The 21,052-nt window shown below is 44.8% G+C and overlaps 1 protein-coding gene across 1 annotated transcript; it reads left to right on the forward strand.

The window, feature by feature from the left end:
• The first annotated feature begins 2,221 nt into the window (after positions 1–2,221).
• On the forward strand, positions 2,222–20,392 carry BMP3 (bone morphogenetic protein 3). Its single transcript, XM_074147784.1, has 3 exons — positions 2,222–2,540; positions 13,368–14,278; positions 20,084–20,392. The coding sequence occupies exons 1-3, from the start codon at positions 2,222–2,224 to the stop codon at positions 20,273–20,275; spliced, it is 1,422 nt and encodes a 473-aa protein (XP_074003885.1). The 3' UTR covers positions 20,276–20,392.
• The last annotated feature ends 660 nt before the right edge of the window (positions 20,393–21,052 follow it).

The raw sequence follows: 21,052 nt of genomic DNA on the forward strand, positions 1-21,052 counted from the left end.
TTGCCTAAAGATTCTTCTTTGGGATTGACAGTTGTGCCATGGATGTAAGCCAGAGATTGCTGCTTGTGCTGAATTTTTTAGCGCTCAGTTCAAATCATTTTGTTATCTTTCTATAGAGATCTGCATTGGTTTTATTATTTGTGTCGAAAAACTTCATAACACCGTAATGTTTTAATTATGTATATTTGCTTGTACTGTTTTTATATTGCACTAACGTTTCTTACATAGAGAAGTGAAAGGTATAATTAATCTTACTATTGGCAATTAATACTTAAATTGCATGTGCTTGTACATATATGGATAGTATCTTTAGGTGCATTTGGCAAATTCAATGCCTCAAAGCTGTCTGAAAATGAGACGCTGCCATGGGTTGTATTTGAGCCCTCAAATATGGAAGCATATAAAAATCATTACTCTGCTTTTGAAAATTTTCTTTCCTTCCTGCCTGCCAGTAGGCACTTGCCTCTTCTTGTTACAGATGGGCCGTTTAAAACTGCAAAACAGTAGCTGTTACCGATCCCAAATTCAGTGGAATTTGAAAGGCAAGTTCACCCTCTGATACATGATGTATTTTAGCGTTATATTTAGTGCTTGATAATGATACACTTCTGTATTCCACTGAAAACATGAATGCCCCATGTTGGAAATAATGTGTGCTAAGCCCCATATGCTACCTGTAAGGTAATTTTCTTATTTCCTTTCTTCGGGTTAGAAACAAAGTCATTATTGTAACCCAATCAATGTACTTATAAACCATGAAAATGCAAGGAGGCTTCTCTTCCACCTCCCATGTTTCCTCCTCAGATGTATGAGGTAAGGCACCTTTTGTGTTGCAAAGTGTATTTCGGTGGGGACAGTGTTACGTATCCGATGGGGTCGTGTCTGCTGCTGTGGCACTGGTGAGGGGGGGGGTGAGACATTTCTGTCCTTTTGGCGGTGAAAAGCAGCAAAGGCAAAGGAGGTGTATGAAATGCTTTCAGCAGAGAACACTTTCCCATGCCCAGCTGTAGCGGGAGAGTGCGGACATGTGGGATTTCCCTGCCTGCCCTCATGAAGCTCCCAGGAGAGTCATTATGTGCTTGAAGGGGCTTCTCCTCCTTTCACCTGGGCATGGGGCGTGTCCTGTCCCAGGGGCTCAGGCTGCTGGGGACACCGCTGCCAGCCCTGGCCAGGTTGGAGGGTGACAGGAGAGAGCAGAGTGCCACTGAGGTGGGATGAACCCCAGCACAGCCCCATGAGCATCCCTTCACCTGCCCACCACGGGCTGTGCTCCGAGTCCAGCCGAGCCACGCGATTTTCCGGGGGAGAGGGCTGAGCGTGGTTTGACTCGTGGTTTTTTGTTTTATTGCAATCCCGTTACTTTACTGCCTTTGGAGGAGGGTGGGTGGCGATGGGAAGGGGAACATCCCACCGCCCCGCTCCCCAGCTGCCCTCGCGGACGCAGTCAGTGCCGGTGATGGCATTTCCAGAGCCAGGTCTCCCTCTGCCTCTGTGCGTGCGTGTTGTGTGTGTGTTTGCTTCCCTTCGGGTGGTTTCCCCTGGCTTTGCCTCCCTCCTGCTCGCAGCCGGGGCCGGGCGGGAGGGCGGTGCGATTGGCTGCGGAGACCAGCCCGGGCGTCGGGATCTCACTCACACAGACCCGCACGGCACACACGGACACACGGCGCACACTCACACACACCCGGAGGACACACACACACACACACAGACACACGGACACACGGCACACACGGACACACGGCGCACACTCACACACACCCGGAGGGCACACACAGACACACGGACACACGGCACACACGGACACACGGCGCACACTCACACACACCCGGAGGGCACACACAGACACACGGACACACGGCACACAGCCCGCACAGACTCACCCGCGCCGGGATTAGCACCTCCGCCTCTCGCCAAAACACAACCTGCACGGAGGGGAATAAACACCCAGCGCCGGGACGCACGGCTCTTTCCTCCACCGCGCGTTTTCTCTTTTTTTTTTTTTTCCCCCCTCTTCTTTTTTATTTTTTTTCTTCTTCTTTTTTTTTTTCCCCCCGAAAGAAGAATCCCCGTCAGCGGATTTTAGCGCAGCTCCATCCGCAGCCGCTGGGGCTCCGTCTGCCCGAGGCAAACCCCGCCGGGGGCCCGGGTCTCTCGCCCGGCGGCCGGGACAGCGGGACGGGGCGGGGGGGCTCCGGCCCGCCCGGCCGCTGGGAGGGTCGGGATGGCGGCGGCCCGCTGGCTGCTGTGCCTGTGCCTGGCCTGGGGCTGCCTGTGCCCGGCGCCGGGGGACGTGCCGGCGGCGGGACGTGCCGGGCTGCGGCGGCGGGCGGCCCCCGGAGGGGCGGGGGGCGGCCGGGCCGGGCCGGGGGCAGGTGCCACCGGGCGGCGGGCGGCGGCGGCGGCGGGGGACACGGTCTCGGAGCACATGCTGCGGCTCTACGACCAGTACAGCGGCGGGACGGCGGCGGCGCGGCACCGGGAGCCGCCCGGGCAGCTCCGCCGGGGCAACACGGTGCGCGGCCTCCGCCCGCTGCCGGCAGGTGAGTGCGGGCACCGGCCACGGGAGGGACCGGAGATGGGGGAGGGCTGCGGGCCGGGAGAGGTCGGCCGAGCCCGGCCGCCGGCGCAGCTCCCTCTCGGCTGACGCTGTGCAGGGAAATTGGCTTCAGTTCTGCAAAAATGAAGGTTCGACCCCCCAAGAACAGTGCCGGCGGCACCCATCCAGCCGTGTCTGTTCGGATGCCCAGGGAACCGGTGCAGGGAAGAAGGGTTAGAAAAGTAACCCTTCCTGCAGCGTGTTTTAGGATATAATGTTTACATTGTCTCCCATGTTTTAATTACTGGTTCATATCTTCAGCTCTGTATGCAGCGTCTCTGTTGTATGGTATCTGAGCACCATATGAGGGAGTAATTAACACATCCTCGCTGGAGTCTCCTTTTATCGGCGTTTTGCATGTGTAGCTTCTGTTGAAACCAAGGGCTGATTTGCATGCGATAGAGCAGAAACATGGCTTGGCATTCCTTTAGACTGGCCACAGAGTACTTGTTTTGAGACTTTGGTGACAGTACTGGCAGTTAGGGGCAGTGGCAAATTACTAATTGAAGCTGTGGCAAATGACTTTAGTTGGAGCATAAATTGTGCATGAATTGCCGCATAAATTGCCGCATCTCAGCATCTTTGGCAATGACACTTAGACTTCTCCGTAATTACAGAGTGGCATGCACAGGTATATTTATGAAAATATAAAGTCATTTTTCATAAAGGGGGAGGGGGAGATGTGTATTTGACATGGCGGCATCTCAAAAGAACAGTGTCCCAGGGAAGATGAAAGGGAAGATGGCACTGTCTTGGCACTTCACCCCCCCGATGCCACTGTTTTGCTTTTTGTGCATCTGATCTCTGGAAGGGCTAAATAGAAATGTCAGAACCCAAACGTGACCCTTGCTGGGATGTGCTTTGCAAATCCACTGCATCCCAAAAACTTGCTGTTTGCATGACAACTGTCATGCCATCTGTAGCAGCCCGACTTGCCGGTCTCTTACTTTTCATTGCACAAGTAGGTTGACCCAGCGGCTTTTTCACAGACAAGCACCTATCAGTAAAACTGAGTGTTGTCTGGGAGTTTCAGTGACCTGCATCGATTTCTTCCTCTCCCAGAAAACTGAGCACTGGGTGCCAGGCTCTCTTTAGGTTTCTTTGTGAGTCATTACTCTGATTCTTCAAAGGCGACAATGTCTATTATAGGATAGCTTTGCACAGAGATCATATACCATGAATAATTGAATTGCTTTGGTGTTTTAGGATTGACCTTACAAATGCTCTCCATCAGATGTTACTGCAAGTATTTCTGTTCACAAGTCAAGCGTTAGAGGCATAAATACCCTGGGCTTGAAGGATGGAGAACTGGGACTCACCAGTTGCTGCTCCTACAGAGGAACTCTCTTTTCTTTCTAACAAGCCTAATATGTGTTGCTTTGTTCTGAGATGAGCAGTTCCCTCACTGAGAGAGGGGAAAGTATAATCCTGAAAAAAGGGGAGGGGGTATAATCCCAGCGGAGTGATTTTTGCGCCTTTAAGCATAACTGATTAAAGGTATTTATTGTTGTAAACCTAGAAGGCCTTTGGTTGAAATCCCATCTCTGGGGTCTTTCAGATTATATTTATACTCTCACTTGACATTGGGTGGCAGCAGTCCTATAAACACACTATTCACTAATCCCTTTCCTCCTCCTCCAGTACTTCCACAGTTCAAGTGCCAAAGCAATAAATTGGAAGTGGTTATAAGTTTTTTTGACGCTTTTATAAGTATTTATGCAAAATATTTAACCAGTTAGCTGTTGTCGTTCTCTCACCATAGGCAGCAGCTCATTTGGAATGGTTATTGATGGCAGAAAAGTGCATTTCCGGAAAACCCTTAGAACCCCAACTGTCCCTTGGGGCAGTGGGGGGAGTGACAAGGCTTTTTCTGGTTTCTGACTTCTTCCTTGCGCCTGCTGCCTGGCCAGCCCTGCGATGGATATGGCACATCCAGTGTTTCCCTTCCAAGGTAGTTTCTTTCCAGATCCTCTACGCTGACTCTTGCACTCCTCAGCTGCAAATTTCAGTCTCCCACAGATTTCATCCTTAATGTGGCTACCTCAGTTAAATTAATGAATTATGTTGCCATTACTCCTCCAGCCCAGTTTACCATCCCCGCTGCCAGCCCCTTCAAGGAGATGGCTTTTTGTCTGTGATGAGCAGAACTTCCCTGAGAATCTGCCCTTTTCTCCCACATCTACAGCAAGAAGTCTTGAAAGAAATCTTTTGTGATTTCATTTGCAGTTTAACCATACATTTTGCAATTTAATTGTGTATTTTCAGGAGAGAAACTGTTTCTTTTCTGAAACACAGCTCTCAAATGTGGCTGCGAAACCTTCGCTTTTCCCAGGAGGGCTTCTGGCTCTTCCACAGCACACGGGAAAGGCGTTCTCCAGATCTCCCAGGTAACCCACTAGACAAACTTTTGAGACCCTGTAAGACAGAGCATTGTGTGATGAGACCAAGATCTGGTAGGATTTGTTGAAACTCGTCCCTGTTTCTAGTCCACGAAAAATGGTGTTGCATTTGGGAACTGCGGTCTTGCAATGGACTGACAAAAACAAACTGAGACATGATTAATCAAAAGAAGCATCCTAACAACTGTTAAATACAAGTTTCTCTTTCTGTGGCTCAGTTCTCTGAGGGGATAGGGTGAGAGCTTCAGCCCTGCTTGGGCGCCTCTGAGGTTTCCATCCTATGCTGCTCTGAAATCTCTCATGCACCAGATTTCACGACTAGGCTGGGTTATTCGTGATTTGTTGTTTGGGCTGGGGGTTTGACCTTTGATTTTGTTGAATGTTCATGTGATCTTCTACTCGGGAAAATTTGTTTTCCATTAATCTTGCTAAATTATCTCAAAACGTAGTTGCTCAGTTTGAGTCACTCAAAAATGAACCTTTGATGCTCGTGACGAGGCTGAAAGAAACCCCATGCCCCAAGCCCATTACAAGTGAAGTAAGGATGTACATCATTGACAGTAGAGCTGGTTACATTCCAGCACTGCTCTCTCTCATTGACTTCACTGCTGTAATTTATTTCTCTGTATTTGAGTCAAAGGATGTTCAGCCCGTGGTTTCTGTGGCAGTCATGTTATTGCTGTGGGATGTGTCTGGGGTGACACCAGCAGTCCTTGTCTTGCTTAGGCCAGGCCTCAAAGCGAGCTCTGCTCTAGTAAAAATCCTAAGACAGTCTTTTCTGGTTCTTCACCTGCAGGTACCACATCAGCGAGTGGTTTTCCATCCCTTGTGCCTCTAAAAAGACAGCTGGGAAGAAGGTCAGGCAAGATGTGAGTTAGAGCCAAACAGTCTGATGATTCTGGCAAGTGTAGTCTTAAAACTATGGCTGGGTCTGTGCATCAGTTTCTGCACACCACTGTTATTTTCTCCTGCCAGTTAGTGAAACCACTGGATGACCAGACCTCCAGCAGATAGAAATCTGCTCACCTTCAATGCTTCCCACAGGGGTGTGCTCATCTGCAGCTTCTGAGACTCAGGATCTGGAGGAAAGATAACAGTGCAGAATAAATAAAAGAGAGCACAAAGATAAAAGCCTCAAACACAAGGCTTTCAGTTTGCTTTTGAAAGCACTTTTAATCATAGCATTGCTAAAGGAACATGTCTTGCAAATGAGTCATTTTAAAAACTAGGCTTTATTGGAGGGTCCCTCTAATGATGTTATAGAACATTATAGTTCTATAGTCAGAAATTAGACTAGTCAGAAATTACTTTAAACTCTTTTTTATTGACTGAATTTCAAGTAATTTTAGGTATTACACCTGCCCCTAGGGCAATTCTTGTGGTTTAAGAACTATGTTCTCCTCCTTTTCAAAACGCCTTTCTTTCCTTTGTTGTGGTGTGAAATGCCCACGCAAACAGGGGAAACCAAGTACTGCACAGGGAAACCAGCAAGTCGCCGGCTGCTGTCAGCCTGTAAAAACCAGTACCGGCCAAATTCTAGCCTCTTTGAGCTCTAGGAACATTAGGGGTCTTTTGTAACGAGAGATTTAAAAACATTCAGGCAGGAGACGGTGAGATTGTGGGGTTTTTTGGTTGGTGGGGGTCTTGAGAGTTGTGTGGGGTTTTTTTTGTCTGTACCCCTATATGTAAACTGCATGCAGCAGCATTCTGGTAGTTTCTAGGCAGAAGGAACTTGAAAACTGGTAAGCTATGATTTGGGCAGGCTGGGCCCAAATCTGCAAACCTCTGAGGCAAATGGGCAGGATCTGTAGGTTTGGCCTCTCAGGACCAGACCTAGAATTTGCATTTTCTGGCTGCTGTTACCACGCATCTCGCTCTGCTGTTGTGCACATGGATGTCCTGTGCTCACAGTCCCCAGTTGGTCACGGTTTCTAGAGACAGTCACTTCACACCTGAGGAGTTTTGGCCCCAAGGGGACAAACTGAGCACAATTTGGTTTTCGTATGGCCGACGTGCTGCCACCAGCTGAACAGGAATTAGTGGTGACTGTGAGGAGTAGAGTCGGCTTTTGTGTTCCTGTGCCCAGATTTGTGTACTTTATTCATGCAACCTCCTTACTTGCTTAGCTTATGCTAACTTCAAGTTCAATATTGTGTTTGGTTTTCAGACCTGCTGTGGTCTTTCTGCTTAAATCATATAGGAGAGATATCATTTTCCCACTGTGCAGCTCATTCATAATGTGCAATGTGCATATTTATGGTTTCCGTATCATAAAGTCCACATGTAAGTTAGATCCTGAGCATGCACCATCGCTGCTTCTTGAAGATCTTTAAGTAGCTGATAGCTTTGATCAGTGGTAGACTTTTTACTGTTTTGTATAAAGTCACTAAGTGTTACGACCTTATCTGCTTTGCTAAAAAAAAATAATAAAAGAAAACAGTTTATCACCCAGTCCTGTGCTCCTTAAAAAGAGAGAACTGGATCCTACATTTTTCTTTTGCAAAATACTCAAATTGGTGAGGGGGAAGCAGCAATCAAGTAAGAGCAAAGGCGGGAGAAATGAAGAAATCTGGCTTCCAAATTTGTGTTCCTGTTCTGGAACTTTTTGCCATTTCTAGCTCTGAACTTTTGTAGCTGGTCTGTGAACCCTTGAAAACAAAGTTTTACAACGGAAACACCGATACATTCTTAACTGTGCCCTGGCACAAGGGCATCCCTTTAATATCTCATTTAAATGATGGTTAATGATGACTGTATAACTAAATAGTCCTCGTTATTGCATCCTTTTTCACCCGTGGGATAGATTTGGCAGTCCATAAAAATGTCAGTGCATCCTCTATAAAGGTAAACACACCACATGTTCGCAGACTCGTTCCAGCTTACTGATGGCTGGAAATGCCCCTGGTAACATGAATATTTTCATGCCGGTGATGTCAGTCTCCACAGATTTCTTAAAATACGTTTTTAATGCTGGTAACAGGCAATCCATATGCCTGTGGGTTGCTGCAGGGAGGTGAGGAAGCCTCTGCAGGCTGAGCAGGTACAAGTGCTGTGGCTGCGGTGCCATAAGCCGGGTTTCTGCTCTGAGCATTTCCGACAGCCCGTGCAGTGGGTGGTGGCACACTCAACGTGGTGTCTGGGTGACAGCCACTGGTGTGATCGAGTAGGGATTTCCTGCTTTAGGCCTGGAAAGACGGTCCTTCCCCTCTCCCCACCCTGGAGACTCCCGTAGCTTGTGCAGGGGTCTGGAGAAGGGACACTGGCCCCCTACAAGCTTTGCCATGGAGCTGCTGGGGTCTGGGTTTAATTTGAGTGAGGGGAGAACGCGCAGGTGAATAATGACTTACATATGGGCTGAGGAGGCCAGTAACTCTGTAGCCTATCCATTTAACTGCCTGTACCTTCCAAATTATGTTCTGCATCAATACAAACAATGAGATGTTCTCTTTGTCTAGTACCTTTCTGCCCAGCTCATGGCTGCCGCTCCAAAGCAGTAGAAGAAAGTAGAAGCTCGCTACATGGTAGAAGCGACTGATACTAACAGTGATGCTGTGCTTTACCTATTGCAATTCGAAAGAGCTCGGCCATGCAGAACTTGGTCTTGAAAATTCCTCATCAGGCTGGCAGCAGCATACGGTGGTCCCTTGAAGGGGAACAGAGATTGTCATTAAAATCTGGCCTCAGAGTATCTGGAAGGTAGCAGTGTATTCCTTGCATATAGCTCTGTTGTACATATTTTTCCTTTGCTTGTTTCTTCTTAAATCTTCTCCTCCTTACATGCTTTGTTGCTGAGAAGGCTTCTGTGCTTCCTATTTTGTACTACAAAAGAGCAAAGCTGAGTTCGCAGAACTCACTTTAAGTAAGAAGGAACTAAGAGACTTAGCTCAAGTAGTGGCGCTCGGATAGAAATCTGCTGCTCTCAGGGTTGGGAAGTGTCTCAAGTGAGCCAGGGGAGTTACCGCTGCTGAAATAATACCAAGTTTCCACTGAATTGCATTGTGTACTCCTGTGAACGGGTGTGAGGTTTGCTAAGTAGAGTGGCTCAGAGACAGCAGAGTCTCGCCAGGCAGTAGGTGGTGGAGCAGCAGTGGCCAGCTGTGCAGGGAAACCCGGGGTTCATAAGATCTTCCCACCACTGCTGTATCCCGAGAGCCAGCCCAGACAGAGGGGGCACCTTCTGCCCAGCATCCCTCTATTTTGACATCAGATCCTTGTCTGTGTCTGCCACAAACCATTCTTGTTTGGGCAACTAGCACAGAGAAAGCTGCTGCAAAGCTGCAGTTCTGTTTCTGTTTGACATCAAAAAGATAAGAAAAAACATTATTGTGATGCCATGATCTTCTAGAGTATACGTTTCTGGGCCAGTGTTTTACTTTCTTTCACCTGCAAAGCTGCCTTTACCCTACTAGACCAATAGACAGCTTTGTTTCAAGATCTTCTTGTCTTTGAGACCCTAAAGGTCTTAGAGGGCAAACTGGCCTTAGCTGGCTTGGGTCTGCCCCTTTCCACTACCTGCTGAGCAACCGTTGATGGATTTCACCCTGTGGTTTTTCCCCCTCCTCCCTTCCATTTAACACGGAGCTGTTGATGGCAGCATCCTGGGAAATACTGTTTACTGAACATAACAAGGTATTAGAGTTAAAGCCCTGTTTAGGTTTGGCTTTGGTTTTTGTTTGGGGTTCTTTTGGATTAGTGAGGGGGGAAATCAGTCCATCAAACTGTTTATATGAGAGGAGTTATCGGCATAGGTCATGGTAAAGACTAAAGCCTCAACTCACATCAGTCAGTAAAACTTCTCTGGTGTCAGTAGAACAAGCTGGATGGGGCTCATGGAAAGCTTCCCGCATCACAGTAAAATTTAGTTAGACACTACTCAATACCTCCTGACATTGGTGAAAAGTTTAAACTGTTCTCCTGACCTTTGCTAATAATTTGAACTCCATTATTGTGGGGACAGATTTTTCAGCAGTTTCTGTCCTTTGGGTTTAAGGATGAAGTTTCATGTAAGTGAAATGAAATTTTCCTGAGGAAAAGGTGCATTTGTAGATACTTTAAAGCTGAATCTTTCTTGATGTGTCTGTCATTTTTGAGGGTAATGAGTAGCCTGGGGAATGCTTATTTTGGTGCATTGCTCACACCTGAGAGTCAGGTATCACTGTCACACAACGGATGTATTTGACACAGCGTTCCTAAGTTGTGACAGAAACCCACGTGGCACAGTGGAGTTTTCTGAGCTGGAAGACGGGAAATCCGTAGACACCTGCGCTGGCCACTAGTAACTGGTTTCAAGGCGGTTTTGCAGACTGAATGATCGGGAAAGCTCTTCAGAGATGTTTGAGCTTGGACATTTGGTAAGAAAATAGCACCACCTACTGCAAGGACCTGGTCTTGGGCGTTGAGTTAAATACTAAGAGTGGCTTCTTGAGTTTTGCTTTTAATCAAAACTATATATTCCTCCTGTGTCTGTTTCACGCCACCTAGGGTTTCTTTATAAACAAAAGCAGCTTGTTTTGTATTCCACTCCAATATGCCAATTTAGAACAGGCAGTATTTGTTAAGTGGAATTCTTATTAAAAATTAAAATCAAAACTTGCCATTCAGCATACGACAGCGATTCAAATAATAACTTCTTTAAAAGGCATTCATGAGACATTATAAATTCTGGTTGCTAAGACTGATGTACTTAGTGCTCTGCCAAATTACTTATTAACCTTGTTATATTAGTGATTACAAACCAAGCAGAGGTCAGGTCCTCATGTGTGCTTAGTGCGAATGTAATAAACAGCCAATTTTGGCTTGAAGAATTAAAAGCAGGATCAAATTCAAAGAAAATCTAGTTGCCCAAGCGTAAGTAATAGCTAGAAATTGGATGGGTTTGGTACATTAGTTTTCAGCTATTGGGAACTTACCAATGTGATCCACCATTGGGTTGGGCTGAATGTGGGAACAAGAGTGTCTTCCGTAAATGATTTGGTCTTTTTTTCCTCTGTTTAACTGAGAAAAGTGTATGTTGTTTTTTTTCCCCTAATTTCATGAAGCAATGCATATGATACCTCGGGGAGAAAAGTCCTGTCTTTCTAGTGAGACCAATTCCTACTTTTTTAATGTATCAGTTAAAATATTGATGAGAAAAAAATGTTTAGAAGAGGCAACCGTTTAGACAGTTGGGGTGGGGATGGGCAGGCGGAGGGGGAATACGGTCTTTTGCTGGACTTATCTGAATGGTGTTAGCAGTTGGGATGTCACAGGCTGGAAGCACAGAATATCACCCAGAATATAAAGCTGTCAAAATTTCTGAAAGATCAGTACTGAAAATGATGTTTTCGCTTGCTTGGGCAGGGGACTTACTAGTGTTCTGAGGGTGGAAGTGGGGAGGCTGTTCTTCCCTAGTCCACGGGCATCTCTATGTTTGTCAGTGCTTGGAATAAATTAAAAAAAAAAAAAAAAGCAAAACTGTTGCAAAATTCTCTAAACGATAACTTCTCTTCAGCTTCTGGAGAGGATTTTGGCATGCCATGATGTCAAAGAAGCATTTAACTCTGTGTTCCCTTGTTTTCCTAATGTGTTGGGTTGTTTCCAGCCCTTTGGGGGGCTGCAGACCATACCTTTGCTTAAATGTATTTAACTTTTCCATACAGCCTGGTTTTATAGCTCTCAATAGCACCTTAACATTTGGACCTATATTTCTCTTACTCTGAAGGACAGACGTAACTGCAGTGCAAGCAGGAAATTTTAAAGCAAAAATTAAACCTTACCCCCAAGCCTTTCTGTTGCACCTTGCAGGGGGTTGAAGTAGCCAGCCATCTGTTTTTGCAGACCAGCCTGTGTTAGGAGAGCATCTTCAGGTTTGTGCAAGGTACCTGTGGTTCGGTTGACTTCTCTAATTTCACAGCTGTGGAAATGCCACTTTTCCCCACATCTCTCCTGATCGATACAGTAAGATCCCGACTGTAAGGAAGGATTGTCCTTGGCTTGTTTCCCTCTGCACAGAGGCAAGTGGGTGCATTTTGCGACCACCGACACCCGCAAAACCAAGATATTTTGGCTTGGCTTTCTTTTGGTTATTGGGATTGCTCTAGTACTGTCCACCTACCTTCAGCTATATTAGCAAGTGTTTTCTGAGTCTGACTGATATGAAAATTGATGAAGTGTCCTAGGTGGAATGACTACATTTATCCAGTGTAATTAAAGCAGTCCTGGGCCTGATTATTCTAGAGGGAAGCTTCAGTTGTGATTAGTGTCAGACTTAGCCAAAAGGCTGTCAGACCAGCTTGTGTGTCTTTAGCTCATTATAAATGGAGAATTGTCTCTTTCTACAGAGCCGACATCCAAGCCTTAAAAATGATTAAACAGCAATTCTTCTTCCCACATCTTTAGAGGAGAGCTTTCTATGTAGTAGTACTTTCTATGTTTGCTTACCTGTTTTGCATCCTGATATATGTAGGTAGCTGTACCAAATGTTACATGATTTTGGGTCCCTCTTTAATAGTCTCTTTGACATCTTTGGAAGCTAAGAGTAAATGCCACCCAGGCCCTGATGTCCCTGTCTTGTAGGTGAGGCACAGATCAGAGCAGAGTGGAAGGTTTAAAGGAACCAGCAGGGCTTTATTTGCATTGAACAGCTTGGCGATCAGAGCTGAAGTGACTTACCTGGCAGTACACTTGACAGCCTGTGGCAACACTGAGAGTCATGCCTCATTTGAATCCAGGCTTTTCATCTTCCTCACTGCCACCTTGAGCCCCTACTAGTAGGGAAGCAAATACTTTCCTTCCAACTGAGGCTGTGGCTTAACAGGGTAATGGCAGTTTACAGACAATCCAGTGCCTAATGAAGCCCTTCTGCAGCTTCAGCTACGTCTAGGCTTAAGGCATGGTTCAGTGCCATTGATGTCCCAATTGTCTTGGACAAAGAAAGACAATTCTTTAGACAGGACAGGGCAGCCAGAGTCACCTAAGTGCATTTTGAGGGGGGAGAGGGTTGGAAATGTTACAGAACGAGGAAAACAAAAGGGCAAAACCTTACTATTATGTACCTCAAATTTCTGGATGATGCATGAAGTCTTTAGTGCATCTGTTCTCGAGCTGTGTCCTGTGACCTAGTTTGTTTCCTGAAGTCAGAGGAGCACTAGAAAACGTGAATATTTCTGGATGGAGATAGGTATTACAAGGAAACCAGATTGAAATTGTGTGATTTACAGTCACCGGTTTACCAGGTTGGTTATTTTTCTGAATAGTGGTCTAATCCTGTTCCCACAGCACTGCATGAAAGTTTCCTGTGAACTTACTCCATAACCTAGAAAGCAATGTGCTTTCTCCTTTCTCTATAACATTTTGAAATGCCCGTATTCTTATCTAAGTATTTCTTCTTCTAGGAAGCCCTGAAAGTCAGGAGATGTACATTTTTAACTTGACGTCACTCACTGAGTCTGAAAACATCTTGTCAGCTTCGGTGTATTATTATATTGGTGATCTTCTGCATGCGAAGTGGAACTGTTCCCTTTCCAGAGGCTGTTCTCGTCACGGGCACAGGAAACCTGAAATTCAGATACATCTTTCAGTTTGGACCTTTCCTTCTGTTGGGAACCAGTCTCGGAACCTGGGCCATTTCCTAATAAATGTCTCCACCACTTACCAGGATGTCCTTTCCTGGCAGCGGAAGGATATCACTCAGCTCCTGCATGAAGCAAAACAAAACAATGAACTCCTGATCAGTGTCAAAATGGATCTGACCAGCCGTCATCCTTGGAAAAGGGCACCTTCTCGCTATGAACCCTACCTTCTCATTTATGCCAACGATTCTGCTATTTCAGAGCCAGAGAGCGTTGTCTCTAGTTTGCAAGGGCACCGTCAGCCTCTGACAAGGGTCTTTCCCAGGCCAGAAAATGATGTGAAGAGCAGCCTTGGGAAGCGGCGGCGAAAACGCTCCACAAATGTCCTGTTGCCATTGCAGAATAATGAGCTTCCAGGAGCCGAGTACCAGTACAGCGAGGATGAGAGATGGGAAGACAGAAAACCCTACAAAACCTTCCAGCCACAGTTAGCAGAGAGGGCAAAGAGTAAGAAGAAGCAGAGGAAGAATCATCACCAGAAGAGCCAGACTCTCCAGTTCGATGAGCAAACACTGAAGAAGGCGAGGAGGAAGCAGTGGAATGAGCCGAGGTATTGTGCCCGCCGGTATCTCAAGGTGGATTTTGCAGACATTGGCTGGAGCGAGTGGATTATTTCCCCGAAATCCTTCGATGCCTATTATTGCTCAGGGGAGTGCCAGTTCCCAATTCCAAAGGTATGATCTTTATTTTGCACTGTTACCCTAAACTATGCATTTTCTTTCCTGTGTCAGTAAAAGGCAGCTGGTCACCTGTTACATGTTCGGGCTTGGTAAAAAGGTGATATCTTTGTCTTGTGCTGCAAGGAGCAGTGGTTAGAACAGCTAGTAAAAAGACAGGCTTGTAAAGGTAATTAAAAAAAATACTGCATGGTATTAGTTTTTTTTGTCCAGAACCCAAATTGCCATAAAACATTTCCTGAGTAGTGCTTATGATGTGTGAACTTGTTATTAACCTGTTTAATAAACATAACACAAGCCAGATCCAGAAAATTGCTTATTAGACGGTAGTTGTTATGCCTCGAAGGAATCTCTGCTGCCAGGCCCATGCTGGGGTCAGTCAGCGTAGCATGTTCTAGGAAAAACGTGTGCCTTGTGAGGCATGACTGTCACGACGACAGAGAGACTTAGTGGAGCTGTAGGAGCGGCTGAAATGCTCTAAGTGTAAGCAAAAGAGTCAAATTAATCACTTCTATGACAGACCAAGTAGATCCAAAAGCAGTGGATCCTGGCCAACTGACTTTTGAAATATCCTCTGTTTTTTATGAGGTTTTTGCATGTGAGTAGTGATGTGCTCCTAGCCCTGTGACTTTAGGTGGGTGAACTCAGCTCCTTAAAATCAAATGCCCAATCTCATTATTAGCAGCATGGACCCTCCTGGAGTCTACCGAAACCTGAAAGTAAGATGCAGTATTTAGGCTGGCATAAAATAAGGGGTATGCACAAATAATGCCTACAGGAAATGTCAGTAAAGGTAGGGCTTTCAGTGTCACTTACCTCATGTTCAGGAGTCTTTATTCCTGCCACGGTGAAGCCTTAGCAATTCCGAAATTGATGTGGGATTTCAGTGGCTTAAGGACCCAAGGGAGTCACCCTTTGAAAATGGCAGGTGGAGAGATGTTCCAGAGGGGATGGAACCCAGAGACAGCAAGCTGAGGAGGCAGGAGTCTCTCTGTGAAGGAGATGATGACTTACCTTACTGCCTCCAACTGCAACGGCAGGCTTTCAGGTTTCAGATCAAAGGGAGAAGTGAAAGGGAACAGGAAGAGATAGAGCCATTACCTTTGAATACATTGCACTGGGCCTTTTGCTTTATTGTTGATGGGAACCGTGCTCTGTCAAACCAGTAACTCAGCATGTAGGTTAGAAATTTTTAGAGCACCGGACCTAGACTTCTTCCATTTCAACTTCAAGGATACATGAAGTATAAAAATGCATGCTGTATCCCTCTGCTTAAGACTGGGTTTAGCATTTCCAGTTGCAGCTTTAGTTACAAAAACTTCATCCCAACCATAGAAGAGCATTGCTGTGATTTTTGTTTAGGAGAAAATGGTACGTGATACTTAAACCAGCAGAATTAAAGTTCTTCAGTTCAAAGAAATGCCAAAAAAAAGCATCTCCAGCTCAGCCGATCCAGGCCTCTAAAATATTTTTCACTTAAAATGAGACATCTGCTATGGGCTACCATCAGTATTACAAGAGAAACAAACCAAAGAGTCAGGTATGCATCAGACAACCAGTGATTCTACTGGAGGACAATTTCAGTCAAGTTCCTCTGTATTTCTGATAATACAAAAAAATTAAATGTGTAGCAGCTTCTTAGAAAGGCCTGAAAGTGTCTCGTCGTAAGTTCAAAAGTGTTAAGGTTCCCGTTTCCTAATGTTATTGGGTCTGTCTCTTCCGGTTCTCAAAGAAGTAGGTGATAGCTGAGGTGCTGATGAGCTCCCAGGATCCAGCACTTGGTAGAGAATAACCATTTCAACCCAGTCACTAGTATTTATTTTTTTAAATTTTTTAATTTTACTTTTGGCAGACGTGCAAAATAGGTTTCTACCTTCTGAGGCAGAAAAGCTTTCTCAGTAGTCGATACATAGCATCTATTTCAGGGTTAGCCAATACCTGATGCAGAGACTGGGAAGAACCTCCCCTTTGCCTGTAGGAGAGCCTGGATCAAACCTCAGATTTACTCAATAATGTACACACTCAAGAGCAAACAAGGCTTTCTCAAAACCAGTTTTGGATGTAGTAGTTTCAGAAGCCTTTGTTACTGGTCTCTCTCCTTGCTCCAACTGAATTCTAATTCTGCCGAGAGCCAATGGGAAATAACAAATGTAAGATAGAAAGCAAGTATGTCTTAAAGAGTCAAGATGAGACTTTGAGAACACAGGTTTTCCAGCAGAAAAAGCACAATGTGTCTTCATGGAGATAAAGAAACGCTCAGAAACCAAAAGTAGAGTAATGATAAAGAAGCGCTGTAATAAAAAGGTTCCTATTCCTTACACAGAGCCTTTGATAGCACCTGCAACCGGAAAATCAGCAACTTGCTCCATAAGCTCAGGTCTTAATTCCCAGAGTAACTTCAAACCGCTGGAAAGAAACACGATAAGCCATACAAATGCTCCTGCAAGTAAAACATCCCAAGATGAGTTTAGTACCAGTGGTTTTGAAGAGGCAAAATGAAATTTAATTGAAGTTTAAACTTACATTTGGCACTCTGAAGCATGAGAGGAAGGTATGAACAGTGTATACTGCTGAAGGGTAGTTACAGGTATTACTTGGGTGAAACAGGAGTTCCAGTTGTCTGTCTTTGGGTAATTCCCCTGAATTATTACACTGTGCATCAAAAGATTTTCTAACACGTGGAGCCAGTTATTTTTTCTATGCCAAATTCTAGGTCTGCTTTCCTGCAGATAGTAGCGTCGGCCTCTGAGATGTTGTAGTTCAGCTCCATCTTCTCAAATAAGTAGCCTTGCAGTATTGGCTACTATTATCATGGTAATTCAGTCTATCCGTCCCAAAGGAGTGTTCCTCCTCTTCACCCCTCTGCTCTGCCTGGGACAGGCACCTACACACTATCAGAAGCGATTCCTGGCCTGGAAAAAGCTTATAGTAGAAAAAAGGTGAGAAATAAACAGGAGAGATGGGTAGGCAAATAAAGCACAGAGTTTAAATTACTTTGCTGACATGAAGCAGAAGGTCTGATTGCCATGAGCTAAGCCTGTAGCACAGGCCTGCAAGACCATAACCAGCACCCCGGTTTTCCTCTGCTACTAAAAGGCCTAATCCGGCCTTTCTGTGTGAAACTCTCTAGACTTCATTGGGTGAAGAATTATAGCAGCAGAGCATTATGGTTATTTAGACACTGTATCTAAATTTTTGCTGCCACGTACTGCAGAGAGTGCTAGTTCATTAAGAGAGCAGGTCACTGCTCATGATCCATCGTGACTCTGGTTCCCTGAAAGCAATTGGTAGATTTCTGTCTGTGTTGGAGTTCAGATTGTTCTTTTTGTGTGCTTTTTTAATCACAAAAACCAAAAAGACCGTGTTTTCCAAGGAGAACGAAAAGCTAAATTGTATATTTGTAAGGGAAACAAGCGTCTCCTAGAGCCACGTGTTCTTGAGCCGTGCATAATATCTGGTGCTACTAATAAGACTGCATTTGCAAAATGATACTGTGACCATCAGGCAATAACAAACTAATCTGTGCCTATGGATATGCAGTGTTCCCTTGTTTGGTTCTCTGAGAAGCACTCGTCTTTGGGTTTTACTCCAGTATAGTTAAATTCCCGTTGGCAGAAGCAGAGTTATGCGAAAGTTATCCCCAGGAACGCACCATAAGGGCCAGAGGCAGGGTATTCAAGTCAGTACGGAGGATGTTCTGTAGTCTACCATAGCCATATCAAATAGAGGTATTTTTTCTATCATACAATGACAGAATATATCTGGGATATTCCCACTGGTAGCCAAGGCAATATTTGAAATCAGTTCTGTACAATTTAGCATTTTAGTAGTACAGATTACATATCTGAAGGGAAGGGTTTCTGATGAGACCTTAACACGGCAATATTCGGCAGACCTGTTCTTAATTCCAGTACTACTGGCAACAGGAAATAGGGTCTCAATAGATGTTTTGCCTCTTGACGCCTGATCAGCAGGCTCAGGAGGTCTGTTGACTTCCAGTTTATTTTGTGGAGAATGCTCCGCTGCAGTGGAGTAAGGAAATGAGCAGGGATGCTGCCAGACCTTTCATTTCCTTTTGCAGGCAGGAATGATAAAGAAATCCAAATTCTGTACTAATCTAAGACGTTTTTGAAATCCCTGTCAACTACTGCTGCGGAGCATAGGTACTCTTGAATTAAAAACAAACAGAAATGTCTTTCTTGAGATCAGCTACCTAGATGGAGAGTAATGTCTTTATAACCATGCTAGAAAACCTACAGCCATTAAGAGGATGGTGCAACAAGCTCTGTGTCTGTATTTTAAACAGAATATCGCCACACCCCTGCATCTCATTCATCGGATAAGCTATGATAGTAAACTTAAACAGCAATGAGGGAAAAAGATCAGCCTTTGTATAACGTCTGCATTTAAAAGGGACTTGGATCCTGAATACACTTGAGAAAATTCCAAGTCTCTCAGAGGATAAACAGAAGCAAGGGATGTGCAGGATTGGAACTGTTTGTTGTTCAGCCTTCCTGCAGGAGGAATGGGTTTCTCATGAGAAGAAGAAAAATACTCAAATTATGTCTAACGTACATAAAGAATAGCTGAATGCTCCCCAGTGAATCCTTTTCAGTTCTGTGCCGTATGGTTCCAGTTCTCTCTTGAGACTCATTTCAACATGAGATAGTAAAAGTCCATTCTGATCCATTTCTGTTGGAATTCGAGACACAGCTCTCTCCGTGAGAAAGAAGGAAAATACTGCATTAGTCGTGAGCTATGTTGCCGTAAGTAGGGACAGGTTAGACATCCATGTGTACTGCCAACAGAATTGAAAGCAGTTACTCCTAAATGTACTAACGTCCTACTTAAATGATACAACGAGCCAGAATCTCAGAGTTATTCCTGTGCTTTTTGCGTGCAGTGTCATTAAGAGTTGCACCTTAGGTAGGCAGATACCTAACCATTAAGACTGATTTTTCCAAAAGCAAGTAATCTCTCATCGCAGCAAAACTGCCAATTCCACTTCTGGCCCAAATTATCTTGTTCCCTATATTTCTCCATGGCATCTGACTGAGCATATTGAACTGTGTGATTCCCAGGTGCTACCTGTAAGAAAAGCTCTAAAAAGCATTGATAAAGTTTCACTCTTGCAAAACCAAAAGTCTTTGGCTAAAAACTGCATCTTGTGCATTTTTCATGCTCCCCTACCTTTCATACAGATTCCTGGATTCGGAAGGGTTTGGGGCTTCAGAGATAAAACTTAAGAATTTTTCATCTCTATGAATATGTTCATTTTTATGAGTGTGTTAATGTATTCTGGTTTTGTGAACAAATACAGTTATGTCACTGGTCAGATTCACTTTCTGTTCATATCAAATCAAAGTGTGTTCCTGTTTACATGAGTATAAATCCAGGAAACTTTGTCCTTTGGCAAAAAATGTCACCTTAATACGAGGTAAAACTGACATGGGATTTGGGGTCTTAGTTACTCAGAAGTGTCACTGATGATGTGTACTACAGATGAGAAGTGGTTTGGCATGGAAGAATGAGCAAAACAACCTAACCTCACACGAGAGCAAACTAAAACAATTGGCATCATGGTGTAAAGTACTTCTGTTCTCTCATCTGTACACTTTTTATCCATTTTTGTGGCTCAGGGCAGCTACGGTGACAACTGGAAATGGTCAAGTAGAAGACATTTTACAGCTGGTCAGCTCTGGGGTCTCCACAGGGCCCTTCTTAAAAGACCCATTTTGTTCTAGAGAACGTGGGTCCATTCTAACATGGGTGCAGTTACATGTTCTGCTCTTTCTCTTGCAGGCCTTGAAGCCATCCAACCACGCTACCATCCAGAGCATAGTGAGAGCTGTTGGCGTTGTCCCGGGCATTCCCGAACCTTGCTGCATTCCTGACAAAATGTCTTCTCTTAGTATCTTATTCTTCGACGAAAATAAAAACGTGGTTCTTAAGGTGTACCCCAACATGACAGTGGAATCCTGTGCATGCAGATAACATCTTGGGAGACACTTTTGAAATGCTGACATGATCACTTGCTATCTGGGGGGAGCTGGGGAAGGTGTTTCATCATATCTACTTTTTGTTTGCACTGCCAATGCATTTCTTTTGGACAAAAAAAAAAAAGTAAACAAATCCAAACAAAGAGGATGGAAATGGAATGGATTCCGAATAGCAGTTCCGAGGAAAGAGAATGTGAACTTCATTCATCTCTGAATTTGACCAAGACACGAGTCTTGGCAGCGGGGACTGACTGTTTCTGTTGAAATCAAGAGATGAAAGAGGAGTTTGCAGCAGACTCTTCAAGTTTTTTGAGACTGCCAGAAGGACATACTGATCTATTTTTGTACAAGATTTTGGAAGCAGCAGTAGCTGTTAATTTTTGTCTCCGTTCTTATGGTGACTGATGGGGAGAAAGTTTAGAAATACACGATTATTCATTTAAAAGCTAGACTTTTTCCCTTAGGTTATGTCGAATAGTGCAGCAAGGAAGAAAAACAAATCTGACATCCTAAGAGCCTTAGATAATCCAATTTAGACATATATCTCCTTGGTATCACATGGCACCAACTGCATGTACGTATTCATTTTCATTGAGGTATTCTTTGTAACTCAGCTTTGTAGATGTCCGTGCCCTCGGTCAGAAGAACACAAAACACAGTACTGCTGCATGTGTAATTGCAGTATCTCAAAAGCAAAGACTTTTCTTTCATGCCACTATGGAAACTCAGCAGGCCAAGGGTGTGAAAGGATCACACTCAGTGAAGCGGCTGA

This window comes from Numenius arquata, chromosome 5, assembly GCF_964106895.1.
Source record: "Numenius arquata chromosome 5, bNumArq3.hap1.1, whole genome shotgun sequence".
Taxonomy (NCBI): Eukaryota; Metazoa; Chordata; class Aves; order Charadriiformes; family Scolopacidae; genus Numenius; species Numenius arquata.